Source organism: Neopelma chrysocephalum, unplaced genomic scaffold (genome assembly GCF_003984885.1).
Source record: "Neopelma chrysocephalum unplaced genomic scaffold, ASM398488v2 Primary Assembly neopelma1_45, whole genome shotgun sequence".
In the NCBI taxonomy this organism is placed as follows: domain Eukaryota; kingdom Metazoa; phylum Chordata; class Aves; order Passeriformes; family Pipridae; genus Neopelma; species Neopelma chrysocephalum.
In genome coordinates this window covers 14,309,003-14,328,791 of record NW_020897704.1, presented here as the reverse complement: position 1 = coordinate 14,328,791, position 19,789 = coordinate 14,309,003, and the positions used below count along the sequence as shown (strand labels likewise).

Sequence of the window (19,789 nt, the reverse complement as noted above, 5' to 3'; positions counted from 1 at the left end):
AAAAGAATTACTCATCAGGCTCTACATGGCTATTCAAGATGATGTTTAATATTATGTCAAAAAATTGGACACTTCAGAAACATAGCAGTTTGGACCTTGCTCTGTGTTTCATACAAGAGCCTGCTGGCTTTTTGCATGCATTTTGAGCTTCTGAAAATATCTTAGAAATTAGAATTAACAGCCAGATTTCAAACTCCTTGAAGACAATATTTCAAGCCAGGAAAGAAAGACAGAGGACATCAGAGAATGGTGAATACAGCCAAAACACGCAGACATTTTTCACACTTCCTTACATCCTACTACATGTTGCTAGTATTTGTTGATTTTATTTATAAATTATAGATGACCCTACTAACTTAAAGACTTTATGTGGAATTATATGGACATGAAAATGCAACAAATACATATCCAATACATATCCAATACATACCCTAAACCTTTCCCTCACCCTTTTACAGACAGGTTTATGTGCTGGCGTTTTGCTTGTTTGTTTTTGTGGTTGGGGGTTTTCTCAGTGTTAATTGATGCTGAACTGATGTTATTTCTCAGTACAGCTACTGCGGTAGCAGTACAGAGCTAGCTATTAACTCAATTAAAGTAATTTTATGCTCTTTTCCATTTTTTCCACTAACAAGTCTAGTTGAAAGAGAGTACCATGGAAATGTCGAAAAGATTACAAAATTTGTTTTAAATGTTTCTTGCTGTTTGTTAATGAAAAAGATAAACAGTAGCAGGCAGACTGACTCTGTGAAGCTGTATTATTTTTTTATTCCAATACTGTGTCTCCTTCTCAAATATGAATTTTCTTTCTTCATTTAAACATAGATTTTTGTTGGCTTTTTTTCCAGACTTTATCATGCAGAGAAGATTTCAAACACCAATCTAGTATTCATTATTAGTGACAGCCAACTGCTGTGCCGCTCCTGTGACCCAAAGCCACTGATGCAAGCAGAGAAGCCGGGTATCCTTTAAAATCACATTATTTAATAGTGTGGATTGATTTTTGGCTATGGGATAATGGAATATATTTGGGGAAAAATAACCCATTTATGTACATATTAGTAACATGGTTGCCACTGGAATACTTGAAACAGCAGGTATTTGTGGATAATATCACAAATCATCTCAACCAGCAATCATTGAGGTGGAGAGCAAAGCTGTTATTTGTGAGAACTTAGACAGAAGTGGGCTCCCAGGAACTTAATGAAGTTTCGAAAAGTCAGATGCAAAGTCTTGGGCCCAAGACAGAATAATTACACACAGCTGGACAGGCTGGAGACAGAGCTATTAGGAAGACCCATGCAGAAAAGGGCTTGAGGTTCATGATGGACGAGAAGTTGAACATGAGTTGGCACTGTGCCTTGCAGTAAAGAGGACCGGTTGCATCCTGGGCTGTAATAGCAAGTCAGCAGATTGGGAGAACTGGTCCATCCCATGTCTTCAGCACTGCCTAGACAACATTCGGAGTGCTGTGTACAGTTCAGGGCTTCCCAGTACCACACTGAAATACTGGAGGAAGTCTAGTGAAGGGCCACCAAAGAGGCTGCTGTCTAGAGCACAGAACAGGCAAGGAGAGTCTGAGAGTCCTGGGTTTGTTCAGCCTTTAGAAAAGACAAGAGTATGTCTGTCTAGAAAAATAATGAAAACGGGCAATGTCAGGATAGGAGTGTTTGTTCATGAAAAGTTGAGAGGCTGCACCAACAGTTAATTGATGGATGCACAGCGTGTGCTCAGAGCCAGTGACAATGGAGATTAGCTCAGTGGGTTGCAGCATGGTACCACGAACATTAAGGTTGCGGGTTCGATCCCTGTAGGGGCTATTCACTTAAGAGCTGGACTTGGTCCTTGTGGGTCTCTTCCAACTCAGAACATTCTGTGAAATCTGTGAAACTGCTTACTTGTGAAAACTGCTTTAGCTATCAAAGGCTAGATTTTATCCAGCTGCTAGCATAGCGTTTCTTCAGAGATGGCTGGAGACACAGGTGGCTTACATGCTAAGCAGAATCCTTACAACACATGCATTAAAGTTAAAAACATGTGAAAGTTTGTTCTAATTTACAACCACGTTCATGCCAATCTCTTTGCTTTAACCTGCTCACTGCAGTAGATACTATGGTGATGGAAATACATAAAACCAATGTACACATATTATAATAATAATGGCCCATCTTCGCGAACGAAGATTTGGGGAAAGGTCTTTTACCTTTCCAGCCTGCGCAATGGATTTTTTAGGTGAGACACAGCCTGCGCTGAACTGAGCCCACCCTTTAATCCTAAGGTTCATCTGCCGGGGCCAAGCAAGCTTGGACAATGGCAGTGAGGTCCTCAGGACGTAGGTTTGTTTAGAGTGTCCTTCTCATAGATGGATGGCCACACAGGGCTAACGGGTTCCATCTGCCCGGGAGGGACTGGGAATCGAACCCGTGGTCGCAGCAGTGAAAGTCCTGCACGCTAACCACTAGGCCACCACATATTATAGGTCGGGAGAAATTCACCTCAGTCTTGCTCTGTAACACTGGCTCAAGGATAGCATGCCAGATTTACCATGGTGGTAAATCAAATCATAACTTGGATTATTATGACGGAATATGGAAAACAATTAGTAATACCTTTGTCCATGTCAGGAAGTTAGTTGAGACAACCTCTCCCATTTCTGAAAAAAAAGCAGATGGCAGTACAGATGATTTGTTTCTTTGGCACAAGCAATGCATTCATTGCCACATTAATAAAACTAGAATTCCATCTACGCTTGGACTGAAAAGGAAGTTACATTGGGGTGTCATCACAGAACTATGTAAACACAGCCTAATATTCTAATTGGCTTCAGTCCATGACAGTTTGATTAACTGTTGCCACAGTCTGAATTTATGGACAGCACTCACGATAGAAAATGAAGCAGGTTTGATGGGAAATGGGCACATGACTTGCATTTTCCTGTGGGATAAAACTTGTAGAAAGCAGTAAATGTCCTCAAATGGCAGCCAGAGAAGCTGGGTGGGCTTATATTGACTAAATGAACTATTTTATTTTTTTTCCAACCATGCAGTACTAAGTTATTCTCTCTTTTCTGTAACTAAGGTACATTGTGAAATGCAGATGTAGCATAACATCACCCAAGCAGACAGAATGACCTTTGGGTGCTATTCAGATGGTTATTATTACACTTTGCTTCCTTTTGGCTGGTACAGCTTTGCTTGTGCTCATTGTCTCTTAGGATATTTCCATGTTTCAACTTCCCTTTCAGTTGGGCCATGGCAGAGAAAATGGGAGGTGAGTCTGATAACATCTGCATGAAGGCAGATGTAGATCTGTAGAGCTAAATTCCCCATCCTCTTCCCTTCTCTTGCCTTTGACCTCTCCACTTGTTGCACTGAAGCTGCTGTAGCACACCATGGTATTGCATAACTAAAATTGCTTCAAGTGTAAGTTAGAGCTACTAAGATAAGTAAAGTTTTGCGCTAAGATTTTTTTAAAATGCTCTAGTTTAGCTTTTATGTGTGTATACCTACAGTAGAATAAAAAAAAAAACCCAAAAAAACCCCAAAAAACTTAACACACTGAATGGTAATATAAGCAGGTTTCACCAGAACGCAGTTTTGCAGTTTACCACACCCATGCTTTACAAGATTGCTCCGATGACTGGAGCCCCTTGTTAGCCAGTGGCATATATGAAGTACAGTATTTGCACTTAAATATCAACAATTACAGATTTCAGAGATGTAAACTAAAGCAGTGTCTCATGTTTACAGTTAGCTAATTAATAGTGTGTCACTGCTCCCACTTCTCTCCTGATGTTCTGCCGTTAGTATGGACAGCATTTTCCCTGTCTGCTTCATCACTGAAATGCTAATGAGATCTCATTAGTTCTTGTCATTTACCATCAAAGCCTACAGTGGGATGATCTTTTCTATATTTGGGGTAATATAAGTGTACACATAATAGAACCACTCATTTTTATAGGCTTTCAATGCAGTGTTCAACCTGTATATAGCATTAATTTTCCAAACGCGTTTCCTTGCTTTTACTATGATCTTCATTTTAGCAGAATAACTCAGAGGTAACATAACCTATAACCAATCAGTACCACTGAAAGTTTATTACTTTATGAAATATTTTCTTCAATATTTATGGAATGATAATAAAAGCAATACAGAAAATGTTAAAAGAATGCAGCTTTTATTTTTTTCTGTGTATGGTCCTGAAAATACTCATTCTAAAAAGTTATGCAGGATGTTTATTTTCTTGATTAAAACAGTGTAAGAAAAAGGGTATTTCATTTTGATTTATCTGGAGGGTTGGATTGGTTTTCTTCAAACAAAGAACTGTGACTATTGATGTTTATTTCAGTACTATCTGAATTAGCATAAATCTTCTCTTCTGCCATGAAAATAAAAACAGAATGTCAACCCTGCTGATGTACGATGCACAAAAAACAACCATGCTCCTTAACCAGAGAAACAGATGAGGGGCCAAATCCTTGTGAAATGGTCAAACAACCTCGATACAGAAAGGGTCCCGATGTCTGCTTTGATGAAGCCAAACAGGTAAAATTGAACTTGTTAGACTTTAGGACTATCTTTAAAGACAATTGTAGAGCTGTTTTAGAAGAGTAGTGAGAACTGTGTATAAGCATACCTTGGTGCCTGGTAACCTATATATCACTAAACATACTGTTCACTCTAGACCATAGTCACTCTATTTCAAATATCCCATGATTAACATAAAATTAGCAGCTGCTTTCTTATCTGGCTTTCCTATAATCATTGTGCTTTCACACATAATTCTTACTAAAAAAACCCGAAACATCAGTGAGCATAACACTGTTGGTCTCTGTATGGTGCCGTGAAATTCAGTTCTTCAATGGTTTTCACAAGTACATGATAATCCTGACTTAAAAGTAGTATTTTTATAATAATGTTTCCAAATATTATTTAAGATGTTGTTAAATGATTAAAAATGTTATATGTGGTTTAAGATTTGTTTCTAATTCTGCAATTTGTGTTGCCCTTAGGTCATATTCTTAACGGGTATATAAGTGCATTGCTTTACTGAAATCACTAAAATTGTTCTCTTCAGTACTTCCTGTATTGTATTAAAGTTTTGAAGGCAAAAAATTATAACTTACCACATATCTAAATTATTTTGAATATGCTTTTTCCCTTACCTTTCAAAATACTGTATGAAAGAGATTATGATGAATTTAAATTGTTCAGAATAAATTTCAAGACAGAAAGTGCTGCACATGAAAGTGCCAGGCATTAGATACAATAAATATTTTTAAAATTCATTTTTAGTTCCTCATGCAATTTTTGCAAAGGAAAGATTGTCCCAAAGCAATGCAGTTGGCTATAACTTCTGTATACCAAGTCATGTTTTGGTGTGCTCTGCTTTTCTTGTAAGGAGGCACAATTACTGAGATGTCAGTTGTATTAAAACAAAAAGTTGGTTTTCAATGCATTTGTTTCTAGTAACCAAATTTTATTTTAAAAAGGAAGTCTTCTTACTGGCCAACAAAGGTTAAATAAAGTTGAAAAACTATCCAGAAGATATTTGGTCATTGTAAATATTCCAAACGCTCCTAATATGATTGTGTGTGAAAGTACAACTCTTGCTCACTAGCTTGATGTGCTGATCAGTGTGTAAGTCATGTGTTTTGTAACAGTGGATTGTTTTGGTTAAGTTTATTTGCAAAATTTGCTGTGAATCTCTTGCTCTTGGGTGGATGCTTTCACATTAACTCTGCTAACTGCCAGCAATCTGCATGATATCTCATCTTGTATGTCTTTTTTTCTGTGTTTTCTTTCCTTTCCTCTACTTGCTACTTTGCCCGTTATTAATAGGATCAGCCTATATGCACAACGAGTCGTGCCTCTGCCATGATGTCCGCTCCTATCTTCATTTTTCTGCAAGTTTTCATGTGGTGTGGATGGTCAGTTACTTTCTCTAATTTTTTGGTTTTTTTCTTGGCTTAAAAAATTAGCAGACTTTTTTACTTACTGAACATACAAAAGAAAACAGAATGAAGCAAGTCCCAAAAGCAACAATCTGGAGCAAATTACTATTGCAATATTAAGGGAAATTAAATATGAAAATACCCTGTCTGGAGCCTTATAAATCAGAATTGCTGAACAGAAGGGCCTCTCCCATAGCACATACAAAGACAAGGGAACCTGTTGGGTTTATATGGTTGGCTCTTTGAGATTGCACATATATCAGCTGAGTACATGTCATTCCCTTCTAAGCATTTTTGCCTTGTCCTTGTTAAATGAACAGAAGAAAGGTTTCTACACAAAGATACAAAGTAAATAGAAGAGATTGCAATACCTGTGAAAATAAAGCTTTACTTAGGGATAGCAAGGATGAGTGCTCTGTGTAAGTGCTGCTATTGAGAAGAGTGAGTTTTCACTGCATTCAAATGAACACAACAGATAATATTGTGTATCAACCTAATTAACTACATGGGTAAGACCTGTGTGTTGACCTAGTACAGACTCTGGAGTTCACAACGAAAGCCTTGGCAATTAGCCTGTGTTGAATTTAATGGTGTGGGACTGTGTCATTAGCTACTGTGATAGCGAGATGTCTGCAAGAGAACTGCTGAGATAAAGAGCATAAAATTCGTGACTGGAGGGGTCTCTGATCAACATTATTGCTCTGAAAACCACTAGAGGGAGATACTCACATGTCTATCAAAGTAAAGCCAACTGAGAGGCAGAACTGGAAGCTTAGAGGGCATTTTTCAGAGTTAGTGTAGTAAAATACTGAAAATTGTAGCAATTTAGAAAACCCATTTTCTCAATAATGTGTATTCTCTTTGAACTTAAGGGAAGGTTCAATTATTATCACTTGAACAACAGTGAAAAAAATCTTAAAGTTCTGTTTAACAACTGTATTTGAGTAATTCTGAAGTTTCCTATTCTGTATTTAAATGATCTAATTTCTAACAAACTTAGGAACTTGCACAGCCATGGTGGAAGGTTGTAAGAAAGGGTAAAAGTCCCTTCCGATAAGCCAGTGGTATTTCACTTTAAAGTCTAGATTAATATCTCATGTTCTTACTCATGCAATTTGCTCTGCAAGTAACCTTCTTTTAATTAAAAAACCACTGTCCAATGTACATAAAACAGCAAAGACTCACCTTGAGCTGAATTCTTTATGCCCAAATTGGGCTTTCTGCTTAAGATGGGAAACCCACGGAATAAAATTTTAGCTGATAGACTTTTGGCAGCAGAAAGTTGTAGAGGTAATTTTGTTCATCCATCTTGTTTTTAATAACTTCGTGATTTTGGAAATGGTTTTTTTCTGGACAGTAATCTGTGTAGTTTTATTAAAATCACTGAAGCCAACACAGATACAAACCACTGATCAGGTTCAATAATGTGATGGGTTTTTTTTTTCCTTTTCATCGAGGATAACAAAATAGTCATTATCACCACCTTGAAAGGCTTACTCTTACTTTGTACATGCACACTGGTTTTTTTGCCATGCCTGAAAGTAAAGAAAAGAACTGTATAAGTTTTTAGGCCCTACTGTGAATGTCTTGCTCCGATCAGCTTCCAGAAACATGGGAGCTTTGAGGGTTATTAGCAGACCAGACAATTGGATATATCTTGATGGAATAGCCTATGTCCCTCATCTATGCATGGGTAGCTGTACAGCTTTGACAGCTTTGTATGGAAGTCCAGACAAAGGAGGGTAACACAAAATTTATGAAGGACCATGCATTGGAACTGGAAATCTTCAGTAAAAGCAAAGGTCTTTTCCATGCAATATGAAGCATTTAAAATACATGCTTATAAAAGGTATAACTTTGAGGTGATCAACTGACATTGAAGGCCAGATCAGAAGCTCTTTGGCATATATTGTTCTTTTACCCTTCTATAAGTCATTGTAGCACAAAGGGTTCTGATGAATTATTATGATTTGCAGACACAGTTTTAGTACATTAAACAGTTCTAGTGCACTTCTAAAGGAGTAATAAGTAACATGTATGTATGTATGTATGTATGTGTATTTTTAGTTCCATGTGTATTTTTAAAATTTTGGACTGGCACTGTCTTCAAGGAAATGTTCATATCTAACAATAAATATGTGGGTTTGATACTTAAAAATGAATATATGGTTTTATAAAACCATTCATTTTCATTCTGAAAGTGCTGAATAATTTTCACAGTGTGTGATGTAAAATAATCCCATCTAGAGTTATCATAGTAAAGTATGACATGAAGGAAATGACACTTAGATTTGACACTTCTCTACTTCAAGCATGCCAGGAAATTTGACATGTGATTTATTAATGCAAGAAATTTCTTATACACTTCTGATGAAATGAAAGTGGCTAAAGATGATTCTTTCCAATTTCTTTTACAATTCTTTCTCTCTTCAAAGAGAAATAATATACAGAATATTATTTTGAGGACAACACAGGAAAGACATCCCGAACTGATCTATTATTCAGGATTTTTGTATGATTAACATAATGGGCTGGAAAATTTCAGTGAAAGTGCTTAAAAATAGTTCAGTGTGTAATTGCACTAGCAGAGGTAAAGATAATGTGATCATGGCTAGGCTTCGCGAACGAAGATTTGGGAAGGGCTCTACCCACGTTTCTTGCAAGCGCGTTGGTGGCTAAAAAGGCCAATACAAGAAAGGCAAGTACGGTTGCAAAAGACACAGCAGAAAGACTCCTTAGATGGTATATTCTGCATGGCTCGATTCTTTCTGCGTTGTCTTTTCTCCTCAAGAGTGATCCTGCGTGCTTTCTCAAAAGCATCCCAGTGCACCTTTCACCTACCGTTTCGACCCTCGCCCGTCGCTGCAGGACTTTTTGCATGTGGGTAAAGCCTTCAAGCCTGCGCAATGGATTTTTTAGGTGAGATGCAGTATGCGCGGAACTGAACCCACCCTTTAATCCTGAGGTTCATCTGCCAGGGCCGAGCAAGCTTGGACGGTGGCAGCGAGGTCCTCAGGACGTAGGTTTGATTAGAGTGACCTTCTCTTAGATGGATGGCCTTCCAGGGCTAAGCGAGCTCCATCTGCCCGGGTTTGGTATGAGAGTTGTCCTTCTCCTAGGATGACTGCCAGAAGGCTAATGAGCTCATCCTGCCCAAGAATGAAGTGAAAGATAATGTAAAGACAGGATAAAATAATGCTATATACCTTTGTTAAAAGATACTTTAGAAGAAATCTCAAAAATAACATTTACATGTAATAGTTGAGAAGTTTTCTTAAAACTCAAGAATAGGGGAAGTGTTTTCAAAAAAAGGCATTTTGAAGATCATTCAGAACTGATGTTTTTCTCAATCTGATTTTAAATTAATGATGGAATGTCAGTAATTTCCATGAAACTGTTGATTTCTTTAATTCATTTAAATTGCCATATAATCAGACTTTCTCCTCTTTTCTTATACTGTTTTTTTTTTTTTCATTTCCTCTCGTTTTCAAAACAGTAAAAACACGCAAGGAAATTACAATGTTCAATGCTAGGGAGAAAAAAATTAATTTAGGTAGGATTTACTGTACCTTCTTTGCCACTACTATTTTTGTCTTGGCTTAGGGCACAAAAGAATAACTGATTCCAGAGGCAATATTTAGAAATTGTTCTTGGCAGAAGTGCTGGTTTACCACTGCAAATTGGTCTACAAACCGCAGAAATTCAATGTGGCTTTGATAAATATGAGGTTAAAATCTCCCCGACCTTGAAATATATGTATAAACCTTGTATAATTTTGTGTATTACAGTTTAATACTGTCATTCATAATAAGAATAAGCCTCTCCTTCATGAGGCTTTCAAAGCATTCTCTACTATTGTTAATAGTGAATCCCTTAAAAACTGCTCTGTGTAGTCCTAGAGAGAGAGCAAAATTTCAATCCAATAGGAACATTGTATGACTGTTGAATGTAAGAGCAGTGACCATAAATTGCAATGTAGTTAAAACAAAATGGCAAAGAGCAAATAGAAATGGACAACAGAATGGAGGTGTTTGGGGTTTTTTTTCAAATACATATAGTGGTAGGATTAATTTATCAATGTAATTTACCCAATATTTGGTCTAATACAGAGGTGACATGTAAGATGAGTACTGTATAATTCAGTATGTGGAGACCTATCTACTCTGTATCCATACTGGATGCCATTTTCACTATAAAGATGTTTTTCCCTTCATGTTATGCACAATTTTGTTTAAGACCTTCAATTTACTTCTTATTTACTCTCCAGACATTTCCCCTCTATTGAAAATTTTTAAATCTCCTGCTTTACTTTTGACTATTGCTTCAAAGAAGACTTGTCTTAGTAATTTCAGTGATAAGAAATCTTAAATACCAAAAGGTAACACTGAGTGCTGTTCATTGAATTCATGTGAGAGGAAACCTTTACCGATAATTCTGTTTTTTAATGGTAGTCACTGTGAGGAAGATGCAACGGGGTTATTTTTAGGTGCTTTGAGTAGAAATAAAACTGCATGACAAGACATAATGCAGATGCAAATAGTGACAGAGCCAAACTAAATAAACCAGAAAGTTCAATGCATCTTGAAATCTTAGCATTCTACTCCAAATCTGTGCAGAAGAGTTTACTTAGGACTTCCTTGTTGACAAGAAACCTCAGGAATTTTGAACTTGTGGAGTGCAATCAACCAAAAAAAAAAACAAAACAACCAAAAGCAAAAATAAAAACACACAAAAATCTAACCCAAAACTACAGAACTAAATTATAAAGCTATCACATGACAGAGACATATCTGGAAATGACTACTGTTGATAAAGAATGGCAGCTAACATGAGCTATTTGCTTTAGAACAGAATGAGTTTTTGTTTCTTTCTGAGGAATTTGAATGCTAATTTTTGGGTCTTGTTTGGTTTTTTGGGTTTTATTTTACATCCAAGTTTCTAAAGGAGCCTTTTGGTGAATATTATAATTCCTGATAAGGTACTGAGTATAATTTGTCTACTTTATCTGTTATTCCATATATTTTTTCCCAACTGATTCTGATTACTCTGACCTCCTTGCTTTGAAGAATGCACTGTGTGTAGAGGGAATACCATTAAAGTTTTCACCAATTAAAACTGACACAAAGAACTTGTTGAAATTCTTTGTTGTGCCCTATAATGCCCAGATTCCCTCTTTACACCTCTCTTATGAAGCAGTTGCCCTGACCTCATATTTGCTTCGTGCTTATGTTTTAGTAAAAAATTTCTACTATCATTTTCAGCATATTCTGCAGGGAAGTCATAAAAAATTATTTATCGGCCCTTCTAATTTTCTTGTTTATATTTAATCTGTCATTTTTATGTACTTTGCTGTTCCTGTTGAGTAAACTTGATTTCTTAAATACTGACCTTTTCTCTATGACAGTGTACTTAAGTTCCCTACTGATTCATGCAGGGGTGTTTCTTTGGGTTTTGGGTTTGGTTATGCATTGGGTGTTTTTTTGGTAGAGGGTGGTGGTGGTATGTTTTCATTTGTTTTGGGATTGCGCTTTTAGGTGTGGGTGGTGTGTGGTTGTTTTTTCTAATTGGGGCATTAATTTCTAAATATTCTTCTGGACCCTTGTAAGGAACTTGCTTTTTGAGATGCTGCTTCTAGGTCTGTTTGGCTTTTTCCTTGCTTTCTGTTTTTGTTTGTTTGTTAAGGTTTTTTCTGTTTTCTTGGGTTTGAGGTTGTTTGGGTTTGGTTTTTTTTTAACTGCTTTTGGTAATTTTCAGGTAGTTACCTTTCTTTAAGTTGGTATCTCCCATTTTGGATTTGTTTGGCCTGATCTTTCACACAAAAATGCTAAATCCTATTGCATTGTGGTCTACAGAGCTACTAGAGCTGTACAGAGCAACTCCACTAATAATTTTGAACAGGGCCCTGTGCACCCCTAAAGATTCAAAGATTGTTTGTCCTAAAAACCATTTGTCATATCTGAAAATGTGATCTCTACATATCTGTTTGATAAGGTTTCGATCCAATCTTTATGTGCCTTCTCCAATCTCACATAATGTTGATATTGTCCGTCTGATCAGGCGGTCAGCAGTGCAATTCTAGTATTACTTTTTTTATTATCAGACTCTGAAATTTCTTACCTACAGAGATTCCATCACACTTTTCCTATAAGATTTTTATGTTGTTGCATTTATGTAGCACTCTTCTGCTGCATGTCCTATACTGCCATTCTTATAAAGCTGGTAGCCTGACAATGTTCTGTGCTACTGATAAGTGTCCTTCCACCAGGTTTCTGATATGTGTATTATTTTGGGATGGTTCATTGATGGGTGATTGTCATTCCTCCATCTTGATTTTATGTTCCTAGCACTGGAAGGTTTTGCTTAAGGATGTACCAATGAATTAAAGATGGTTTAATGACCCTTCCTTTATCCTGCTTGTGTTCTTTTTAGCTCCCACTGACCCACCCCCCTGCCCCCAACCTTTTCTGAGGTACTTTGAGTATTCATTACATATCAGTCTGAACCAGGAACTGTTTCCTGCTGGTTGGTTTTCCTCTGATTTTTGTTCTAAAATAATTTTTATTTCTGTGCTAGCAGCCAGGCTCTGTTACTGTTCAGGTGCAGTTGTCTGTCCTTCCCTGAACGTGTTGCTCCTGTTAAAGAAGTTTCCCTAATTGCTAATATACCTAAGTCCCTTTCCAGCTACACTGTTTTCTTGTCCTTGGAGGCTTGGATCTCTTGGGAAATGGAAATCGTCTTTTTATACTATGGTACAGAATACAGTGAAAACAGGAGAAAGACCAAGTATTTTTAGCCTTCAGAGCTACTCATGAATCCTGGACTCAGCAGACAAAGAAATGGGGGGATGGCTGGAACATTGTCCTGGTGTTTTAGGTGCTAACCACAGTTTGTATTTGTCCCGAGAAACAAGGTGTAAGATGGTACAGGCTCCAGAACAGGTATCAAATATATTTCAGCCAGACTAATGAATAAGTCCATAATGGGAAAAGTATTATGCGTTATAGGCAAAGTGGAACCACAGAACAGCAATGAATGGTAGAAAGGAATGAGAAAAAGAGGTGTTTGATTGCTGTCTGGCATAAGGATTAGTAGGGTCCACTGATGCATGAGAGAGCAGTGCAACTCAGAGTGAGCCCTCAAAGGGGAGCATGTCTTCTCTACTGAACTGCATCAAACATGTAAGAAAGCATGTTAGGAAATTTGGTTCTCCTACTTGAATAGAGCATCAGAAACAGAGAAAGGATTTTCATTCTCTTTGATCATACCTTCACCTGCAGACCATATTCATTTTAATGTGCCATCATTTGATGAAATGGACATAAACGTATTTTGGTATTTGTTTTCTAATCTTGAAAAGTTATTTGTTATTCTCTCTTTCCTCACAATAAAGTGATACTCAGAGTCTTACAATTGATGTAATTTTAAGGAATATAAATGGGGTTTTCTGAGGCCCCCAGGTATATCCCATAGCATTTCTTGATTGATGGTGTAAGTATCCCACCTAGTTCATAAGTGACTGTAATAAACCTTGAAAGTATTTGATTCTCTCATGCTAGTAGTTAAAATAGTAATGCAAACCCTTTGTATCAAAAATCAGACAAAGTTTCAGGAATTATTTTGCTGTTGTGTCAGTAAAATAACATATATAAGACCAAAAATGATGCCTCAATGATAGTTCAAAATGTCGCAAACTAAACTGTAGATTCTTTCTCAGGAAAATTCATTGTAATTAATGTTAAATGATTTCTTCTTTTCTTGTCGACAGGAAGATTCAGCTGACTGCGGTGGTGCCTCTGGTCTGAGTCCATCACTGTGGTCCATGGTAGGAATTCAGCTGGTCCTGCTTTGGCTGTTATCTGGCAGCAGACACTGCCAGTTATGACCTTGCTAAACCAAAACCTGCATAACTTAATCAAGAGCCGGCCAAAACGATAGCCTCAGTTTCATTTTAGAAGGGGTCAGCTATTCAGACAGCAGCAGAACAGCAGTGCTCATGTCTGGTGATCAGTCGTTGTGAGACTCATAAAGGCGCCCACGGTGGCTGCATGTTGGAGTGTCGGATCCTTAAACGTGTGTGAATGCTGCATCATCTATGCCATTCGAGCAGACTTCTGTATGTGCTCCATTGGGGAAATCTAAATTATTTTTTGTTTGTTTGTTTGTTGTTGTAATCTTGATGACTTCATGTAAAAGGGCTCCCCTAATAATAGCTTACGTTTATGATTTTCATTTCTTTTGAGCTTTGGATATCTTGAAGATTTATATTCTTTTACATGAACAGTTATTTAAAAACAAAAAAAAAAAAAGAAAAAGGAAAAAAAAAAGAAAATGTTGTCCCCAGTATATGTTACTAGCACCATGATGGCTGCTTTGAACATCAGTTTTGTCCAAACTAGTTGAGTAAAATGAAAATATTGGCCAGTTTTCCTTAGAAGTTCAGCATGATTGGAATGTTTCATGATGAGCGGTTTATTCTTCCGAAATGAATCATGCAGCCAACTAAGTTTTGGTAGGTTGATAAATTGTATGTAGGAAGGAAAGAAGGGAGGGAAGAAGAAAGGAAGAAGAAAGGAAGAAAAGGAGAAAACTACTGTGTTTCAAAATACAAAGGTGCTGGAGAGTTTAACTAAAAAGTTATTTTCATTTTAAACTTGGTGTCATCTTCTGTCAGAAAAAATGTTAATTTCAACATAACACTCACCTCTTTTTCACAATGCAGTTACATATAAAGCTAGTAGAATCATTCAAAGGCTGAAACAAAAATGCTTGTGAATAAAAAATGTCTTTGTGATATTTGAACGTTGGTTTCCAAGGGTATTTTGCATGATGATGATGCTATGTTATTGTTTTCAGTTTGTTTTCTTTGATGGTAGAGTATAGTTCACTGAAAAGGTAACTGAGTGATTCTTTTATTGTGTGAGAAACTGAACATTGCAATGTGTTGCAATCAAATCATATTAAATTATATTATGAAACAGAGCTCTGAATATACTGTGCAATGAAAAAGCTGAGAAAATAGGGTAAATATAGCTATTGTAACAAAAGGGTTGAGTTGGATTTTTTACGGAATAGTGATCTCACATGAAAATCTGTGTACAGATATTTTAAGTATATAAAAATGAGATTTAACGCATTTATTTTTGGAAGTATATGTTCTCTAAAGTTCATATCAGGTTCCCCCTTTGTTTCCTTCATATAAACCCCCCCTAATATTAAAACAACTGCTGTTGCTATTTATTACTGAAAATAGCATATTTAACAGCAAAATGTCCTGGTTGCTGTGATTACAAAAAATATAAACAAAAGGGGAGCCTTGAATCTATATGTATGCAAATTGATACTTGATTGTGAATAATAACTTTAGAAGTTGTTTTTATACAACCTCATTGGTGATACAGGTTGGTGCAGTAAATTACAATATTACAGTGTAGCATAGTGTTGATGCAAAATATGTTTTGCGCTTTTTTTTTCTAAGTTTTCAAAACTAAACAGTATTGCAAGACAGCTAAACCAATGAATGTGCAACTCTGCTGGTATTGTACAGTTCTGCTAACAACTGCAATATGCAAATATTAACATGGCACAATACACTAGCTCTTTAAAAAAATTATAGAATGCAAAGCATTGGTATGTATATGCTGGCAATTGATTGATATAATTTTGATCATGCCAAAAGCTTAAAAAAATGATTGGACATGCATTAATATCCTATGAAAACTGAAGAAGCTCCTCAAAGCTGTGGCATGGCTTGAAAGATCAGACGTCTACTGTACTTGTACTCATGGCTGGTTCATTGTTTCTCATGTACCTTGGCTCCAGCTGTGTATTTTCTCATGTTTGGGAACACAGTGAGTGAGGAAAAATAAATCCTGACCTTTTATTCAGTGATCAAATTTAGCTTTTTAAAAAGAATATCTCCAATAATTTCATGGATGACTTCAAGTCCTCCTCAGGGAAGGTGAGCTAATGTTGATAATATGGGTGAAGATAAACTTGGAGCTCTTCTTTTCAGTCGTATTGCTGTACTTCTCTTCACCCTGTCACCAGTTACCACCTGATGGAAAAATTGGTTTAAGTGTTTTTAATGCCAAGACTGCATCCTGTATTTTTCCTTGACGTGGTCAATTCACATTTTATGGGAAGAACACGTTTTGTAGGAATAGGCCAATACTTACTGCATTCATAGCTCTTACTCTAAGGTTACTTAAAATACACATTTGTTTGCATTTTGCTCTTTTAATTTCTTGAAAGATTGTTGGTATATTAAGTTCTCTATAGTTTTCATTTAGCTTCCCAAAAGAAACCCTTCATGGACAAGTTACACTATTTAACATTGGCAAGGGTTGTGCTGGCAAGGCATATTTGAAGTTACTTATTAAACTTTTTATTAAAATCTGTAGGCATAAAGAGAGAAGGCACAAACTAATGCTGTCACAAAAAAACGTCTGTGGGTCTTGCTCTCAACCCACTTCCATTAAATTACTCAAATGCAAAAGGAGGGAGAAGCCCTTGCCATGCAGACACATAGCCCTCTTGGGTGATCCAAAGAGGAAAATGTCCTTTGTTCCTCTCCTCTGTCCCTCTATACCTGGAGAATAATGTTTGTTATAAACACTTAGCCTTCCAGTCACAATACCCATCTGATTAAAAATTCAGGATCTGGCTCTCTGTCCCCATAGAACTCAATACTTTAAAAAATATTGGTTTAAATACTTTAAAATGTTATATTAGAATATCCAAGTGATGGTCAAGATTTTTTTAAAATACACTACTCTGATATCTTCAAATTGCAAAACACAGATAGAAAATGCAATGTGAACTTTGGCTATCACAAAATGTGAACACCAGTCGATAGAAATAACTCACATAAATAAATACAAATTCTCATGCAGAAGGGTGTCCTTACTCTTACGTAACGCATCATAGTTGTCTTGCCTTTGAAAGAAGAAACTTGATCTTAGGCTTTAAATTGAGATATTTTCAAATTACAATATATTGTAAAAAATTATAAGCCAGATAAAAAGCTCTGTTGATGTTTGCTCAAATCCTTTAAATGGCATTAAGGGAACTGTTGGGATTAGTTCTGTTTACACAGAAGTCATGCAGCGTATTGTATGTCTGAAAAATAACCACCATTAAAGTTGTTACAGCATGGTACTGTGCAAAACATGATTTGAGGACTTAACATGAAAGGTTTCTTTTTTAGTTTTTCATTTAAACAACCAGCATTACTGCCAAAACACTGACCGTGGTCCATATTTGTAACAGGTTTTTAACATAACATAGCAGGTTTGATTGACAAGATTTTTAGGTCCTGTACCTTTAAGATTTTAGTATGAACTTTTTCATGTTTCTAATGCTTGAGGCTTTACTGCTTAACTTGACAAAAACAACAATGTTGCTGCCATTTGTAAGTTTTCCTACAATATTCCTTTTACTAACTTAAAAACTGGCCTTACTGGTTTCAAATAGGCAGTATCCCTTTTAAGTGACCTTCGCAACCCAAGTGTTACTTGCTGTGGTTGAGAGTGTTTTGGTGTCACTGAAGAGACATTAAGACCTTTTGTTCCCATTAACATATAAGCTCAGAAAACTTGCTTCGTAAGAATTCCAAAACACCACCTCAGTCCCATTGAACCTTAAAATTTAAAACACTGGTTATTAAGAAATATATTAATGCCTACAAGGCACTGCAATGCACTCTGGTGTTTTTGGAATGTTGACTGAACATGAAATCTTAATAACTCCTTCCTTAGGATAAATTTTACCCTATCTTCATCAGACATTCAAGCCTTTAGAAAAGGCCAGATTTATTATTATTTTGTTCATACCACAATGTTAATATTGTTAATACTCATTGTACACTACTGTAAAATATTAAAACAAAGTGTCTGAAAACAATTCAAGAGTTTTGAAAAGTTAGCCTCACCCTCTTCCCAGCTACTTGCATCTCTCCTGTTTATGATTTAAAAGGAAAACATCATCTTGAAGATATATTTCACTGAGGCTAAAGGGATACTGTCTTGTTCAGACGCCATGAAATTGCGATTGTGATCTGACAAAGCTGTCTTCTCTTCTTGTGTTGTATGGAATGTCTGGATCATGCTTTCTGGGATATTTTTATTGAAATGCTCAGTGTGCGTTTCTGCAGAAAAAGACTTGGTTGCTCTTACAAGGCAAGCAGGTCTTTCTCCGTTTTCTTGTGTTCTCTTGACACTTTTGTGGAACTTGACAAGCCTGGAAAAATAATTTTTTGTAAAAATTTGTACAATAATGATATAAAAAGTTTATAATCCTAGAACTGTTGTGTTAATTATTGTGCAAAAACAGTATATTCAGAATAAAAGTTTATCATTTAAAGTCAACAACTATTTTGATTGTTCACTCTGTATAATAAAAACTTGTAAATGAGAGCCTACATTATTTACTATATAATACTTCCGAGTTTGCTATAAAATTGCACCCAAGTGTCTGGAGAGAGTGAAGACAATGACTTAACAGAGTTTTTCATAGGGTTCAGAAAAGGATGTCCAGCAAGCCCTCATTTCTGTTTCATTGTGACTGTGAAAATTTCAAATGAAGTGGGGAAAAAATAATCTAACCAATGAAAACTGAGAGTCTGTAAAGCTCTAAGTAAAATCAAAATCTGCAAAGCATCTGAGGTATCCCTGTTGTCCTGAAACAATTGCTTTAGGAAGGGTTGCCTTTTCCTGACTTGTAAACACTGATGAAGTCCAAGGGTTCATTCACATGGAGAAGCAGAATAAAATCAGATGGCTCAGATGGGTCCTGCCAAAGTTGTTGCCCCACTTCTGACCAAGATTGCTGCATGATTTATGAGTCCGTTTCTGTACTGCTGCTGTTCTTAGCTAAGCATTATATTCAAAGTGGATCTATGTACCTTAATAAACAGGCTTGGGGGGTTCGGAAGGTGTTTTGCTGGGTTTTCAGACTTCCTGCAGTGGCACTGCCAATCTCTGTCGGAAGAGCAGAGTAGAGGCTGCAAGTGGCAACTGCTTTAGAAGCCTGATTTTAATCCTTGACTGCATACGTGTCACAGCCCAGAGAGAATGGCAGTTGTAAAATTCTGATGGATTTACTGAATCCCTGAGGAGTAGGTAAGAGAATAAGAAATCAAATGCAGATTCTAATGCTGCAGAGCAACAGATCGCCCATGTGGAAATGCTACAAGGCAGTGCATAACATTGTGCATCAACATCCAGAGATTACTGGCCTCAACTAGATTAAACATTGCTTCCTAACTACATGATTGTCCCCACATGCTGAACTCACTATATCATGTTTTCTGTACGCTGACTGCCATTGAGACGTAGAAAAAAATAAAACCCCCAAATCCATTCGTGGTAGACTTTTAGTTTAAATTCTGTATTACAATACACTAGTCATCAAGTATGGGAGCTGATACTCTTGGAAAACACCAAATTTCTCCCTCACAGTTCTGGAACTTACAGGCGTCTTAGACTTCATTAGTTTGATATGGGAATGGCTGCACTGCAGTGAGATATTCTATATTCACCCCTTTTGCAAATCAAAGCAAAATGCAGTTGGCCTGTCATATTGTATTATTTTGAGAGATGACTTCACACTGTCCAATGCGGCTCAGTTGCTACTCGCCATCTACAGAAATCAAGACATTATATAACATGGATGTTATAAAAACCCTTCGCTGTCGCATCTATTAGTCCAGTGCTCCTTGTAATGCTTGACTGATCTAAATGCCCACCCTAAATGGTACATTTTCTCTGCCTGTTGCAAAAGACCTTGAAAGCAATGTCTCTCTTTCCAATAGTCTATTAGGAGTTTTTGTTCCCAAAG

General features: G+C 36.6%; 1 protein-coding gene across 2 annotated transcripts in view; it reads left to right on the top strand.

Annotated features, from left to right (window-relative positions):
- Window positions 1–18,318, top strand: part of CACNA2D1 (calcium voltage-gated channel auxiliary subunit alpha2delta 1) — a 383,935-nt gene extending 365,617 nt beyond the window's left edge. For both annotated transcript variants that reach the window (XM_027679464.1, XM_027679465.1), the window contains 3 exons: window positions 849–961; window positions 4,462–4,544; window positions 13,719–18,318. In XM_027679464.1, coding sequence (XP_027535265.1) covers window positions 849–961; window positions 4,462–4,544; window positions 13,719–13,835 — 313 coding nt within the window. In that variant the 3' untranslated portion in view covers window positions 13,836–18,318. The remainder of the gene's footprint in view (window positions 1–848; window positions 962–4,461; window positions 4,545–13,718) is intronic.
- The last annotated feature ends 1,471 nt before the right edge of the window (window positions 18,319–19,789 follow it).